The sequence below is a fragment of the Pimephales promelas genome, chromosome 6, assembly GCF_988280905.1.
Source record: "Pimephales promelas chromosome 6, fPimPro1.hap1.1, whole genome shotgun sequence".
NCBI classification, from domain to species: domain Eukaryota; kingdom Metazoa; phylum Chordata; class Actinopteri; order Cypriniformes; family Leuciscidae; genus Pimephales; species Pimephales promelas.
The window spans coordinates 18,633,061-18,649,969 of NC_142774.1; the positions used below are offsets into that span (position 1 = coordinate 18,633,061).

Genomic DNA, 16,909 nt, shown 5'->3' on the forward strand with positions numbered 1-16,909 from the left:
ATTTGCTTAATATCTCATACTAACATTTAAACCAATTCCTTGCCACTTTATTAATTCCTTTATAAATTGAGACATAGTCGACTAGTACTGTAACCATTAATGGCAACAGTTTAAGAGGCATCACCATTATATGAGGCCTGAATTTTATGACTCCCCAGATTGGGTGCCAACAATTTCCGCTCACCAGCTCTGCAAAGTGAGAAAGCGAGCGGCTGACCGATGATTGTCAGCATGTATGTCTGTCATATGATCTGGTTCTCTTTGGGAGGCCCATTGGACGCTTGCGTGTTTCAAGCTTTTTGATCCTGCCAGTAATGTGCTTGTCTCAGTGATTGAAACGAGCAGGTGTGCTAAAATAAGTGTAATTACTTACTGACGTTGTATCGAGAGCATTGATCCTCACATTAAAATATTGATACCAAATGTTTTAACTAGTATTTTTTTTTTAAAATTACTGTGAAATTGAATGTGCAAAATAAACTTTGTGGGGAAAGAATTAACTCACAGCTCTCATTCAAACATTCAACATTCTCATTCAAGAGAGCGCTGATTTTTAGAGAGACAGAAACATCACTATATTACTATATACAGTATATTAACACTATATTAAAGGCACATCTAATGATATAATGATGTTATAGTCATAGCATTATATAATAATTGTGAATGTTATAATATTTTTAAGCCGTTTAAAAAGGGATGGCTATAATTTCTTTAAAAAAAAATCTAATTTCTATAGCATAGAAGGTAAACATCAAACACACAATCCTGATTAGCATTATTTATATATTTGTTAATATAAATGTATTATACATTCTTTTACTATATATATCTTGCGCATCATAAGGATTATCCAATGGCAACGTGGGGCAGAGGTATGGAATTCTTATTTATGGTACAGTTCAAGTTCAAATGCCATGTTACAAACAAAGCTATCCTTTGTAAACTCAATGCCATTGAATGAATAACAGGGTCTAATTTGATTCCACATTAGTGATTTGACAGACTTGATTATTTTAAAGCAGTGGTGGCAGCCTCATTTAAACCTTATAATATTATATATACAAATACCTATAAATGAGATTTGAAGATGATTTGTAACTTTGATCAATTGAAGACAATTATCCAGGGTGTCAGTCCCATTCTATACTGGATTCAAGACTCTTGATTGAAGGTGACCGAACAAAAATCATTTTAAATCAAGGCCATGTTATTTTATTTTATTTACAGAGAATAAGTTCCACGGTCTATATCTGTATCTTCTATAATTGTGAAATTGGGGAAAGGGATATATCCATTAACCTTCTAAAGTGTTTGATGGATGTGAAACATTTATATTATGTATTGATTTTTTTTTTTTTTTTTTGGAAACAGTTCATCAAACATTAGATGTGATAATAGACTTTGTGGATTTATTGTGTGACCTCGTATATCGACTATATCAGCTCTAGCCAAGATCTTTATATAGTATTTTGAGCCTCGGAGTTTGAGTGTATGTGTCCATTACCTGAAAGAACAAAAAGGTTCACCCTTTTTCAAAGCTAATAAAGAAGTGCCTTTTAATACAGCACTACATATAGCACATTTTTCAACAAACAGATGTGATGATTTTGGATGTTCAAAAAAATAATGAAACATACTTGTCTCAAGCTTAATTTTGCTACTTACTAAATTACTCTTCTCAGTGGTCTGTGAACAAACTGCCATGACAGAGCATTTATAGAAGTTATTCTACACACTACTAGGATTATAATGTTGTTTGTTGTGCCCAGCTGTTCCTCTCACTTCAAGTGTTCTGCCTTGCTAAATATCATTAGACGGTTGACGCATGCAATCCATCTGTCATGCTTTAATTGTGGTTTGTCCGAGGTATCGGGCTGGGGTGATGCAAGGAGAGATGGTGGGAGGTTGATGGGTTAATACTAGGTAGGTGTTGCAATGCAAAAGCAAGGCGAAGGGATAATTTGGGATATGGGTGGAATTCAGCGTAAACATGTAAAATTAAAGAAGATTTTATTGTTTATTGGGGCTCTGCTGTGACATAATTACTCCCTGTAGGGCATTCAGTCATTTGGAAACATAAACCTCTTTAATGATTTTGAATAGTTTAGCACATACTAAACAATTTGTGCAGACTGAGTCGTTAAATTCTGAAGCAGCTGGTTTAGAAGTGGAAGAGGCACTGCAGTAATCCTCTAGCCCTCTCAGCATCTGGACCCCTGCAGTTCCTCAATTACTATGCCAAGGCTTTATTTCAGGCACGGAAACTGCAGGGGCTGCTGTTCTCTCAACATGGCTAAAACAAATCACAGTTTCTCCTAAGAAGCACTGAAACACATTACAGTATATCAAGATAAAAGAGAAGCCAGTTGGCAGGAGGGGATTTTTGTTTTAATCTGATGTAGGCCTATACATTTTTTTTCTACACAACATTTGGAAAGTCTCATGTAACCATGAAAAGCTTCCTCTTGAACAGCCATGAGCTGTATTTCTGAGTTTTAATTGAAAATTTTCACATTGAAAGGCACCTTTAAAAAGGATTGTGGACTTTGAAGGGAATAGTTGACTCACAAATGTAAAATCTGTCATGTTCTTTTCTTTTCTTTTTTTTTTTACAAAAGGATAACTTTTTAAGTATGTACTGATCCCAGTTTTTAAAGACTGAAACTTAAAAAAAGCAAACTAGGCTCACTGGAAAAACATGCATTTTTAGATTAAATGAAAACGTATCGGTTACCTAATGTTACCTCGGTTCTCTGGGAAGAGGGAACGAGTATTGTGTAAGTTAGCTTAAGCTCAGGAAAGATTAATCTTTTCGAGATATTGAAGCCAAAAGAGTATCCTTAATTTTGTATTCATTGTCAATGCAGTACAGCAGCTAGCAGACCTAGAACAGGCAGTCTAGCGTGCTCATTGGCTGCCTGGCAACAACTGTTGCAGCCTACCACTGAGCCCGGCGTGACGTCACGTCCAATGAAGGGCGCTCACGCCCTCATCGCATCATAGCTTGCCAGAATGGGCGTGGCTTAGCGTATATAAGCAGGGCTCAGAGCATGTCTCCCTGGTTTTCATCGACTGAAGTCGCTCGTGGAGTCCACTCATGAGTCCCAGGGAATCCCAGGGATCTCAGATTAAGTGGGGAATAAGGCGGCCAGCAACACCGGTCCAGATGATCATATAACATTTTAACCCAATATAGTGCAGCTCAACCAGGAGAGCTAAGTCACATGAGAATAGCCTGCGCATGATCAGATCTAGACAGAACGTATATCTCATTTATACTGACAGGAGTTTAGCCTGCAGGGCACGAACTTCCAGGTTATAGAACCTAACAAAGGTGGTCAGGGAGGCCTAGCCTCCAGCGCCCTGACCGGGCAGAGGAGATGAGCATCGCTCTCGCTATCGGATGCTGGCAGAGCCAGTAGAGAAATGACCGGCGCTCTGAATGGAGTGCCAATCACTTTAGGGACATAGCCATATGTAGGTTTAAGGATAACTTTAGAGTCATTCGGTCCAAACTCAAGACACGCAGCGCTGACAGATAGCGCATGTAAGTCCCCCACGCGTTTGACTGATGACAGAGTCGTCAGAAAACGATTTTGATTGATAGGTACTTAAGATTCACGGAATCTAATGGTTCAAAAGGATATGCTTTTGACCAGCACAACCAGCTCGGAAGCGGATGACCAGCTCGTTCCTTCCTAGTGATCGGCCGCATGTCGACTCATGCGAATGCTGCAACGGATGGCACATAGACTTGAAGCGTGGAGGGGGACCTCCCATTTCCCAACAGCTCTTGAAGGAAACTAAGCAACCGAGAAACCCCACACGTTCGTGGGTCGGATTTTTGTCGGTGCACCATTTGGAGAACACATACACCATCTAGATGCATAAAGCTTTCTAGTTGAGAGAGCTCTAGACTGGGTAATCTTGTTCATCACTCTGGCAGGATAATGGGTATCCGTTGATCAACCATGCATGCAGAGACCAGCTCTCTGGATGGGGATGCCAGATCGAGTCGCGCGCTTGAGAGAGGAGATCTGCCCTCACCGGAATCGCAACGCATTCTCACCCCAAGGCGTCACCTTTGACCATGCTTCAATATTTGACGTTTTAGGCACCCTTTAGCGTCACTTACATGACGCGATCCTACGGCGTCATCTAACTGACGCTAAAGGAAAGCGTCAGTAAGAGGACGCGGTTAGGTTTAGGTGTGGGGTGGGGGTAGGGTACACGCGATCCTAGGGCGTCATCTAACTGACGCTAAAGGGCGCCTAAAGCGTCAGATATTGAAGCATGTCCAAATGCTTCCCAAGGCGTCAGTTAAGTGACGCCTTGGGGGTGAGAATGGGCTGGGAATCGGCCACGGGGCTGTCTGCTCATTAGCTGCGGAATGTACCACTGCAGTTGCCTGTTCGAAGGGGACTGACAGGGAGAGGAGCTTTGACGGTGGTTCGGCCATGGCTTTTCCCTCTTTTCCCTCTTGCTGCCGCTAGTCGGGCTTCGCATGCTCGGGCTTCGCATGCTCAGGCTTCAATGCAATCTTCGGCCGAGATCTCTGGATCCGGGCCTTTCTCAGGAGAAGGAGAGAAGGTGAGAGCAAAGCTCGAGGGAGAAATACCGGTGAGTGATTCACGGTGGCCAGAGGATCCGGAGGCCTTTGAGATTGATGCTTCTTCTTGTGTGGTCCTACGAAGGGCGGAAGTGACAGCTTCTGGGTTGAAAACCCTGCAGGGTCGGCATCAGAAATTCGTCGCAGTGCTCGCAACCTCCCGATGAGGTCTGCTAGCTGCTGCACTGCGTTGACAATGAATACAAAATTAAGGATAATTTGTTGGCTTCAATATCTCGAAAAGATTAATCTTTCCCGTAGCGGAAGCTAATTTACGCAATTTAAGAGAACCTCTCGTAAGAGAACCAGCTTCATATATATGGCTTTTTGTAGTAAACTTGCAAGCTCATCTGGTACAGTGTTGCACTTGTGGAGTGTTTGGGTTCAAGTCCTGTGAAAAATGATTTACAGTAAATAAAAAAGACCATGTGGAAGCAAGCTAAAAATACCATGGTTGCTTCATTTGTCCATTCACTTCGAAACTGTCTCAAAATGTAGAAGCAAAATAATATTGTGTTGCAGAAATGTTGGTACAAGTTCCTCTTTCCAATGACTTGTGAATGGGTTGGAAAAAATCTACACTGTAAAAAAAGTTGCTGGCTGAAATTAAGTACAATTAACTTGGATGTTTAAGTCATTTCATCTTAAAAGGGTTAGTTCATCCAAAAAATCTGTCATTGTTTACTCGGCTCGCCCTCATGTCATTTCAAACCCATATAGACCTTCGTTCAACATTGCTACCATTGACTGCAACATTGTTACCATTTTCAAGGCCCAGAAAGGTAGTAAAGACTTTACTGTTAAAATAGTCCATATGACTCCAGTGGTTCAACCTTAATTTTATAAAGCGACAAGAATACTTTTTATGCTAAAAAAAAAATACATGATTTAACAATTTCTTCTCTTCCTTGTCAGTCTCTGTCACTGTTCACATTTTTACAGTGTGTAATTTTTAAGCAATTGGACTAGTCTGTTGAACCTTGCACTCCATTAAGTTAATAATATATTTCCTTTAAGAAGCAGTTTTCAGGTGGTGTTGCAATGAGAACTTGCTGATTTTTCACAAGACCACCAAGGCCGTAGTGTTCTGCAGTTCATTCATTACAGTTCTCTCAGCACTCATTATTAGTCTGCATTAAACTAACTGTATAGCTAAATAGCTCCCTAGGACTTTGAGCCTAGTTAGGCAACAGTTTACTTTTAAATAAGGCACACAAATCTGCATGATTATACCCACATAAACACCTGGCTGTGTTTTCTGCTGTTTATTAAATTATAAAAAAAGCATTTGCACACACACACATGTACAGTAAGCACACTAGCAGTGAGTAAAGACTGGAATACACATTGAATTTATGAATTTTTAAATCTGAAAAGGTATCATACACTTTGTAAAAGGTTACATAGGAAAAACGAGATCATAAAGAACTGAGGATCACCCACTTCCAGAATTTTACATCATTCTCTGAAGTCAAACTAATGCAGAAGCATGCGCTTCATTTATAGAAGACGCGTGACAAATGAAAACAATGTGTTCTAAAATTGGCTCAAAATATCAAACATGTTTGATATCCTCTAACTGGATGAAATCATAGTCTGAATCTATGCTCATCATATATGCAATTTATGGTGAAATCTGTTAACTCTGGCCCAAATCTGCAGACTAACTTATATATTTCGGCAACTATAACATTGAATCTTCCCTAAATCAGGGCAAAAGTTGTTTGAAAAAGTAAAAAAAAAAAACACCAGAAAAAATAATTTTGACCAAGGACATTTAGAATTTCTTGCTAATCAAAAAAGCAAAGTGACCAATATGGATGTTTTATTTATTTATATATATATATATATATATATATATTTTTTTTTTTTTTTTTTGCTCACCAAAAGTAGCTCAGAGTCATAGAGTCAAGATAAAGCATAACACTTGATACTGTGAAGATTAACCTCTGGCACAGCTTATCCAAGTGTGCTGCTAAACACTCGAATCTGTAGCAGAGACATGCTAAACTATATTTCGGTTTTGTTGTAACTGTAAGTGCTTCTTCATGTGTTGTCTATGCAACTTAGGCTAGTGCTGTATGCTAATAATTGTTGTCATGAAAGAATAAGCAACTCTCTCATCTCTTCACTTTTATCACACACACATCAGTTGCAAAAATGCAAAAGGATGCAAAAAACCCAGACATCCCGTGAGTAGGCTCTCATGGTAGACTGTATAATACAGTGGAGGGTTATCAGAGTAACAGATTTTGGCTTTCTCACTTTCTCCCCCTTACATGCTAAATGTGCACTAAAGTGCCTGAGTGTTCGCCTGTTGTCAACAAAGCACTTCCAGGCAGCATCCAGGTCCAAGCTGTAAATATATCGAAATCGTCTTCCATTGCGATTTCCTGTATATCTAAATATGTTTAGATCTTCACAGTGAAAGGTAGAGATCACTTCCGGCGCATGTGCAGACCGAAGCGCCCGTGCCTTCAGATCAGTTGGACATGGATGTGATTACAAGAGGTAAAAATGATATAAATACTGTTCGTTTTCTCACACAAACCACTCGTTTCGTGTCTTAGGCCATCAATGTGTACTTACATTTATGAGTCAATAAATCATGTTTAATTTGGACTTCTCTGTGCATGCTCTTTGAGGTGGACCCCCTAAACCTGCATTATATGACCGACAGACAAGAACGGTTTGACCGAAAAATGTCAAAATTGAAAATACTGTAGAAACAAAGACACCTACATCTTGGATGCCCTTGAGATAAACTAAACCATATCAAAAATTTATTTCAAAGTGAACTATCCCTTTAAGGCAATTCTAAAATGATATTCCATGCATTTGTCATGTGTACTAAAGTATGTATCATCATTAAAGCGCCACCCTCAGGCTGATTAATGCAAGGACATTAGAATTCTGACAAAAGTGTATCTGATGTGTTCAGCACTTAAAGTCGGCGTGAAACAGAAGTAGAGATTGTCATGTTTTCCTTCTTGTGACGTACATCCGACTGAAACGACTTCTGAAATTAGAAAAAATGTAGGGCAGGGCTTGATTTCGTCCTTTGGGAATTGATTGGATTGTTGGAGGTTGGGCGTTGCAAACAAAATGCAGGCAGATTTGAATGCGATTCTCTGAGAGGCGGTGCACCGATAGCAGCACCCTCATCAGATCTGGCCACACCCTTTCGCCATTGCATGACAGTGACCGAAATAGAAAGATCGTTTCGATGGGGGAGGGAAGGGTAATGTATTTGATTAAAGATTATAAGGGTACATGAATTTTAAAAAAATAATCAAGTGCACAGATAAATCATTTATAATAAACACTACAATATTACATATAAAAAGAAAATTTGTCAAATTTGATTTCATGCCAACTTTAAAATATAAAGCTTACAAATGTAGGACTATTATTTTTACTTTTTCTGTAAAAATGTAAAAACATTTTTTTAGTGTAATGGCAGACTCTAAGAGCTAAGAGAAATAGAATGCTTTGTGTTTAAATGGACTGCATTTATATAGCGTTTTCACAGACCCAATGCCACCAAAGCGCTTTACATTTGCCTCACATTCACTCACACATTCATACACTGACGGCAGTGTCAGCCATGCAAGGCGCCATCCAGCTCGTTGGGAACAGCTGGGGTTAGGTGTCTTGCTCATGGACACCTCGACACTTGGTCAGGTGGAACCGGGGATTGAATCACCAATCTTCTGGTTTGTAGACAACCTGAACCACTGAGCCACTACGTTTAATAAAAGCATTTGTGGCATTTTAAATAAATCGCATGAAAGGAACATGCAATTGCAATAAACCGTGCCAGTATTCCGGTGGGTTTAAAAGCACGAAAGCGAAGCTAATATTTTTGTTTAAGCACTTGCATGAATTATTCAGTGAAATCGCATTCATTATTTGAGCTGTAAATAATTATTCTTAATTATTCTTTTCTAGGTGGATGAATTTCTTGTTATGCAATACTGACAAAAGGAACGCTAAGAGCATATTTATTCTGGGATTAAGTGTTGTTTGGGCTGGATGCAGGATGAAACATTCCCTGCATTGATTACCCATCCATTGCATTGTCTTTAAATGCAACAAAAACTTTCCAGTGCACTGGAAGTAAGTTTATTCATAAAGAATATTAAGAGAGAACCTTTTTCTCAGTAGGAGAAAACCATCAGCACAGCAGTTGCTGTAACGCTGACAAGGAGCCAATGACACGCCAGCAGTGTGGTTCATATGGCTATAGTGGGGCTGATGACAGCCTGTTACTGCTAGCACGGTTTAGACTGACTGAAGTAAAGACATGGTTGAAAAGGGAATTGAAAGACATAATTGTCGGGTTGTTGTGATTGTTTGTTTTGTTACTTGGAAATGAAGCTTTGTGGTGTAGAATAATGTTAGCTAAATGTCATAATTGCACAAACAGATCCTGCAAATTTGTGTCTTTAAAAAGCTTGACATACTGTCCTTCCCCATATGCACTCATCTCTGTCTTGTTTATGTTAGGACAGGCTTTCTGTCACTGACAAAGAGACACCATGTAAGCTTGTAAATATAATTGATTTTACATTTGGACAAGTCTGTGGGTCGTAAGGTTAATTAATTAGTAATGGTTATTAAATAATGTCCATACTGTAGATAAGTCGTTTTTGCTTATTTTAACCCTCTGGTGCTCTTCGGTCATTTTTGACTGAAAATTTGAAGTCTTTTTTTATTTTATTTTTTTTACTTTATCGGAATGGGCTTTATGCACAGCTGCACTTTCCTGAACTTAAGCCAGCTCCTTGTTTCCTGTCTGCAAATTGGCCAAATTGATTAATTCAGGTGTGTCTGATTATTGTTGCCGTGACTACTGAGGTCAGGCACACCTGAATTAATCAATTTGGCCAATAATGGCAGACAGGAAACAAGGAGCCGGCTTAAGTTCAAGAAGAAGTGCAGCTGTGCATAAAGCCAGAGCCCGTCTAACGGAGAGCCTTGGCACTTCCTATTAGCCCTGTTGTGTATCATCCTGGTTGCAGTTCCATTAGAATTCCACTGGAGGTGATCGCGGGCGAGAGCAGAATGAATGGGAGTCTATGGGGCTAAACAGCTAAAAGTGTCTCTTTCACCTGCTTGTCGTTAAATTAACATAGATTTTATTGTTGATTCCGCAAGTTCAATATAGATTATAGGCCAAAAGTCGAATGAACGAGTACTTTTGTCCTTTTGATCTCCTACAGGTTAGGCCGTTGTTGGCCGGAACATGCTAGCATTCTGCTATTGTGTGACGTCATCACATTTTTGAACGGATTTTTAGAACAGATAAGTGAACTTAAAAATGCAATTTTTTAGCTGAGTGTATTATCTTAGCCCTCCCTTTTGAATGCAACTTTCAAATTACTTGACAAAAAATTACATCCTGAGAAAAGTGGATTTATGGGGGTGAAACCCCATTGACTCCCATTCATTCTGCACTCGACCGTGAGTGCCCCCGCATGGACAGAGACGTGTTTCTGCAGCCAGTCCAGAACCCGGAAGTAACCAGCCAGTGCCAATTCTCTTCAATTAGACATTCTCTGATAAAGCCCATTTTACAAAACTTGGTAAAAGATTTGGCACTTTCTGGGTGAACACACACACACACAAAAAAAGCATGCATGATTCAAAAATGTTAAATGGTCTGGACAAAAATAGTCACACTTGTACTCACGGTCAAAAATGACCCCGTTGGAAATGAAGAGATGGATTTTAGCTGAAATCTTTTTTTGAGATTTATGGCTTTAATTTGTTGATGTTTTAGAGTAAATTGTGTTTTTGAAAATATATATGTCATATAAAAATATAAAATAGTATTTGTGTGCATTTTTTTATAACAATAAATGTAAAATTCTGTAACTTTAAGTTCACTTTTTTAATTCAGGAATAATTTGCCAAGTGTCATCTTTAAAAAGAGATCAAACTTAAAGGAGAACTCCGGCGCAAAATGAACCTTTGGTCTAATAAAACATCGGTACCTAGTCAACTAAGTTCTTTTTTGTTTTCATGATATTTGAATGTAAAGAGTTTTATCTCTAAAAACTTAGCGTATAACGCTAGTATATGGGACATAGAGTAATGAAAATAAAAATCGCTATAGTTTATACCAATAACAAGTCTCAAAATAGCCCCACACTAACAGAGTAACATAATGAGGGTCCCTATATGCAAAACGAAGCATTGAGAACTGTGTACAGACCGTTTAATAAGAAGATTTTTTATAAAGACAGTTCACTTCGTGTATACAGACAGATAGGAGCCATCTTGGGAAAACAGTCACGACAATTCGAACCACGAACGACGTGCCAAGTGGGCTGAACTGTATGAACTTCAGCGAACTTCTGAACTGTATGAACGGCATTCGTGGTTCGACTTATCAAGTCTGTTTTCCACTGTCTGTATACACGAAGTGAACTGTCTTTATAACGTATATCATCATTCTTTCATTATGTTACATAACCTCATTATGTTACTGTGTTAGTGTGGGGCAATTTTGAGCCTTGTTAGTGGTATAAACTAGCGATTTTTATTTTCATTACTCTATGCCCCATATACTAGCGTTATAATCTAAACAGTTTTTAGAGATAAAACTCTTTACATTCGATTATCATGAAAACAAATCTCAGAGAACGGTTGACAAGGTACCGATGTTTTATTAGACCAAAGATTCATTTTGCATTTTGTTTTACATTTGGATAAGTCAGAGATTTTGTTGCTTTGGGCAACTACTACTACCTTCTAAATGTATTTCAATCCTGTCATTTTATTCACAAGAGAGGAAAGAACATACAGTAGGCTTTGTCTTGGCAGACTAGATCTGCTGTGCCTACCCTATCTCACGACCAATTCGTACGAATTCGTACGAGTGATTAAAAAGTGGCTAATTCGTACGAATTCGTACGACCTCACTCGTACGAATTCATACGATTTGTCTAAACCCACGTGACGGTTATGTTTAGGGGCGGGGTCAGGGGTAGGTCATTCGTACGAATTCATACGAATTGGCCAATTCGTAAAATATGTACGATTTAGCAAAAATCGTACTAATTTGTACGACTGAGGTCGTATGAATTGTTACGAATTAGCCACCTCGTAAAATTCGTACGAATTCCCGTGAGATCGGGTTGGCTGTGCTGCTGCTAGCATGAATGAAGGCTACTCTTGAAACATGCGCATAATTATACGCAACAGGATATACGTTGCTGCTGTAGGCAAAGTATATGGAGAACCTCCTAGCTGATCTAAGCAGGTGGTGATGGGGAAGGAGGGGGGCCAGGACTGGCTTGAGCCAGATCAGGATAGGAATGATTATGTAGATATGACAAAAACATTGATTTGCTTGGAAGAATTTCATGATGCATTTTGCTTTACTGATATGGGCCAGTTAAATTTGAATGATCATTCTCTGCATGTTCAATTCGTTACAGACCTTCTAGCTTTTATAATTGTGTGCAGGACCACGGACAGCTCAGTCGTGTTTGCAGGATTGCTGGGTCTTTTTTTGATGCTGAGTGATCCAGTGAGCCTCACACGTGTTTAGAGCGAACACTAGACAGCACATCCATGAAGAAAAGAGCTTTTATGTGCAAATACCTGATTTGTCTATTTTTCCCCCTGCTTTGCATATTAATTATATCTAATCGTATGACATATAGACTTCTCGTGTAACGTTTTCTACATTGCTTGTTTTCTGGTTGCTTAAAAAGGCATTGAATTAATCATTTGTGAGAGGCTGGATTTTGAACCATATTTTATGTGTACAGGTTTTGTCATAAATTATAATGACATGCAGGGATTAGGAGAAATATAATTTTAGTCTTCCATCCGCTGTTTTGAACATCAAATAAGAAATAATATGACATGATTACATATCTTTGTACTGTAGATAGGTTCATTAGTCACTCGTCCCTGACACTCACCTTCAAAACAAATTAATTTGATTATGCAAAATGATGCCTATTAAGTGCCACTTCAGAGGGAGAAAGCGTGTGTGTACACTGTGGTCTGCATGTAAATGTTAGGACCTTCTCTTTCAACATCAAAGGCTGTGACACTCTACAGACACCAACTGCCACCCACCAGGGCAGTAAATGACACCCAGGTACAAGGGAAAGTAAGGAGACCTGGGTTGAGTAATTAGCTAGGGCTAACAGATGATTGATGAGGGGAGCTACTTCAGTTTCATGTACTTATTATTTTTCCCTTTTTCCTCTGAAAAAAAAGAGAAATGTTTAGCCCTGGGCACTGCACTGAAATAGTCCTATCTGAGTGAGATGACAAGAGGCAGGAGAGTGGAAGAGCTCTCTTTAAATACTAGAGCCCTAAAGAACAGACAGGAACTGGCTGCTTGACACGTAATTGTAATGTCTACTGCAGTCTACTTTATCTGCTACTTCATTTCAAACATAAGCGGTTATTGCAAGTTACCCTGCAATTTTTAATTTATTCTGTTTTTACTACTATTAACATCTATTGGGAAATTTATAACCTTTATTTCCTGTCCTCGAGTCTGATTGGTCGAGTGCAAAGGCGCTGGGACTTTTTACTGTTTGTAACACTCCCCTTTTTTTTTGTTGGCGAGTCCTAGGCAAACTGGCATTTTTCTGGGAATCTTTCCAGTTACATTGTTATGCCAGCAGATGGTGGCAAGTGAGTCACTGAATAATTTATTCAGCTGATTCATTCAAAAACATTTATTCATTTTGGAATAAAACAAGTGGTTGTGTGAGGGAGTCATTGAATCATTTATTCAATCGTTTTATTCAGAATTGCTCATTCATTCAGGAACTAAACAACTAACTATCTTTATGAATGAGTCACTGAATCATTCACTCAACTGATTCGCTACAAAGCACAGATTGTTCCAGCCTCCAGGAACGAAAACACCACCTTACTGTATGTACTCACAATGGCTCTGCAGTGGCTTTGTTTGAAACTATTTGCATTGACAGACAATATTGTGCCTAAAATGTAAAAAAAAAAAAAAAAATCAATATTAAATTATTGTTCAATGAACTGGTTTATAAAGTTGTTATTTTTGTATTTTTATATACTTTAATATTATTTAATAGTATTTCAAATTAATTATTTTATTTTTTTGCATTTTAATTTGACTTTAATTTTAGTATTTTTTATGTGTTTGTGTTTGTTTATTAGTTGTTTTTTTATTATTTAAGTTTATCTTTATGGTAACCAATTGCCTTTAAATTTTAGTTTTAGTAATTTCTAGGGCTGTGCAAAAGTTAATTGCGATTAATCGCATCCAAAATAAAAGTCTGTGTTTACATAATATATTTGTGTGTGCTGTATATAATTATTTTGTATATATAAATACCTATGCATGCATGTATATATTTAAGAATTATTTGCGCTTAAATTCTGTATATATTTATAAATACATAATCTATATTATATAAATATAAATATTTCATATATGAATAACACATTTTCTTAAATATATAGATGCATGTGTGTGTATTTATATATACAAAATAATTATATACAGCACACACAAATATATTATGTAAACACAGACTTTTATTTTGGATGCGATTAATCACAATTAATTTTTGCACAGCCCTAGTAATTTCGTAAATCCACTTATTTCAATTTGTTGCCAAGGCAACATTTCATGATTTAGCGGAATTAATAGTTAACAATCACAAAACTAGTATAAAAGCATTTTCACAGAATATTAGCATGAATGTGATTACCCGCAGCGTGTGCTAACAGCCAAATATATGATGATATTTGTAAATACAGCACTCTTGTGTGACATTGCTTGATTATATTGTTCAAGAAGGACTGGAGATACAAGCGATTCCAGACATGAAGCAATGACATTGCCATATGACGGTCTATGGAAAACACTGCCCCTGCCCTCTGCCCTGTTTCTCTGTAGCAGAGCTCAGCCGCTGTTTCCGAGTGGAGAGCAGGTCAAAGGGTGAGGCGCCCTATAACGCCCACTGCTTTCACAAAAATGCTGCACTGACACTGGATGAAGCCTTTAAGCTCTGTTTTATAAGCCACTTCTCATATGGTCTTAAATTACAGCTTCTTCTAGTTTACTTGAGTAGGTTCAGACAAAATCCAGCACAACCACATGGCGCCACTTGAAAGGAGTCTCAAGAGCAATGCACAGCTCCAATTTCCAACAGTCTTACAGTGGAAAAATTCCGTAAACACATCTGATGAAGATGGTGCTTAATTAGCTCTAATGATAATTTTGCAAAGTATAGTGTTTTTTTTTTACAAAAACAGGAAAGTACGAAAAAAGGGTGGTAGAGTATTTCTTAAGAATAAAAATGATCTCACCAATGCTAAGTCGCTACCATCGCTTAACATCTAAGTCACTCAGGGTTGTATTTTCTGTGTCAAGGTTGTATTTTCTCTGATCTATACAGTTCTGTCGACTTGTATTAGGTCAAATGAATGTGTTGCATAGGCCTTCAGGCTGTGAAGCAACTTAGATGACCGCAGTTTAAATTTTACCTAGTTTTGGAAGATGGGTTTTATCAAAGTTTCATTGAGTCATTGGTCTTACCAGTCCTTTTTTGTAGTCGATATAAGTTACTTCAGCCCACTAAAAATGCTACGCCATGTGACCTAACACTTTATCTGTTACTGTGAATGTGTACTGTAGCTTGAGGATTTTTTTGTGAATATCTGAGGGTTTGTTGCTTTTTTATAATATTGTATAAGACTTTTATAATAATTCTTCATATTGATAAGATGTGTATTTTATTTAGTTGTGTTTATTTATTCTCTGTTGTTTATACATTTCCTCAATGTCTATTGAATTCTTTATATAAATGTAGAAGATTACGGCAGCAAGAAAGTAAGGAAAGAGAAGCAGGGAGGCATGAGAATTTTCTGGGAAATGAACAAAGTAATTGAGAAAAAGACAGTGGGAACCAGGCTAGATGCAGCAAGAGGGATAATGCTAATGCAAGGGGGAGAGAGAAAGATCAGGCGGCTGATGTAGAAGTCCAATGATCAAATACAGATGTCTCCTACCCCTTATTTGAAGGGGTCAATAATGCAAATCTCCTGGCACAGTTATTTTCTGAACAGCGGTTTCCCCGATGTCATATTTTATATTGATGATGGGAAATTAGAGTAAAAAAAAATTGACATGGGTTTCTGGTTAGCATCTAAACAGTGAGATAAAGATAAAATCAGATAATCATCTGATTATCATATCATCATTTGAAGGAAAATGTTTATTTGATCAATTTTAATTTAATGTTTAATCTTAAAGAATTTATATATTTTTTTCTTCTTCTTCCTATTGTCTTTTTTGTAGGTTTGTCCTGGTGTTTGGCTGCTTGGTGCTGTCCGTCTTCTCTACCATTCCAGATCACCAGGAAATGGCCTCTCATAGTCTTCTGATCTTGGTAAGAGCTTAACTAGTGTCAAACTTATACTAAAAAATAAGATAAAATAAAAATGAAGCATGAAACCAGTCTCATGCAATGAAGTTTAAATAAAAACATTGCATGAATTTTGTGTTAAGTCTACTGTAATACTGCTGGTAATTGTATGTTTTGAGCCTTATTATATGCAGTGGAATCTAACAATTCCGATTATATGGGATAGTGTAACTTTTTCTGTACATGCAGCTCTTTGCAGTACTTTCCTCTGCCATCCACCACATTCATGAGTCTCCACTTGAATTCAATTTTGGTGATATGTTAATTGTACCATATAGCAAAGGATAGTTATTCAGATTAGTAAAATCAAAATGTACTGTAACTGCATCCAAATATGTCCCACTATTGTTTGTCAGAGGTTGATCCCTGAATTTAATACAGTATGATGGAATATTGTCAATAGTTATTTGATGAAATAAGCCTGCATGCTACAGGTGAGAGGCATGGATCAGCAGATCAAAGGCTTATGTTATCCAGGTTTCTGTTTCTGGAAGTCTGCTGGTTTATGTACTGTTAATAATTGCCATAAAAATTGACCTGATTCGTTTATAGACCATTTTGATAGATGTAAACAACACTGGTCCAGAAACACTTCCTGTTTCAGTTTGTAACTGTTTTCTTCATTTCACATGTAAAGAAAACATCTTAAAGATGTTGTTTAACTTTTTGATTCAGTTTTACATGTTCTGTTGTTTGCATTTTATCCCAGCTTTTGTGTAGTGTTAAAAAACTGAAACAGGAAGTGCTTCTGGACCAGTGTTGTTTACATCTTGCAAAATGATCTATTGACTCAGCTGACACCAAACATGATATGTATGATGTTGATGGCCTGTAGTAAGAGCTC

At 37.8% G+C, this 16,909-nt stretch overlaps 1 protein-coding gene across 2 annotated transcripts in view; it reads left to right on the forward strand.

Moving 5' to 3' along the window:
* The window catches only part of kcnq5b (potassium voltage-gated channel, KQT-like subfamily, member 5b), a 172,553-nt gene that overhangs the window by 94,045 nt on the left and 61,599 nt on the right, over positions 1–16,909 (forward strand). For both annotated transcript variants that reach the window (XM_039657429.2, XM_089132226.1), the window contains exon 2: positions 15,939–16,029. In XM_039657429.2, coding sequence (XP_039513363.2) covers positions 15,939–16,029 — 91 coding nt within the window. The remainder of the gene's footprint in view (positions 1–15,938; positions 16,030–16,909) is intronic.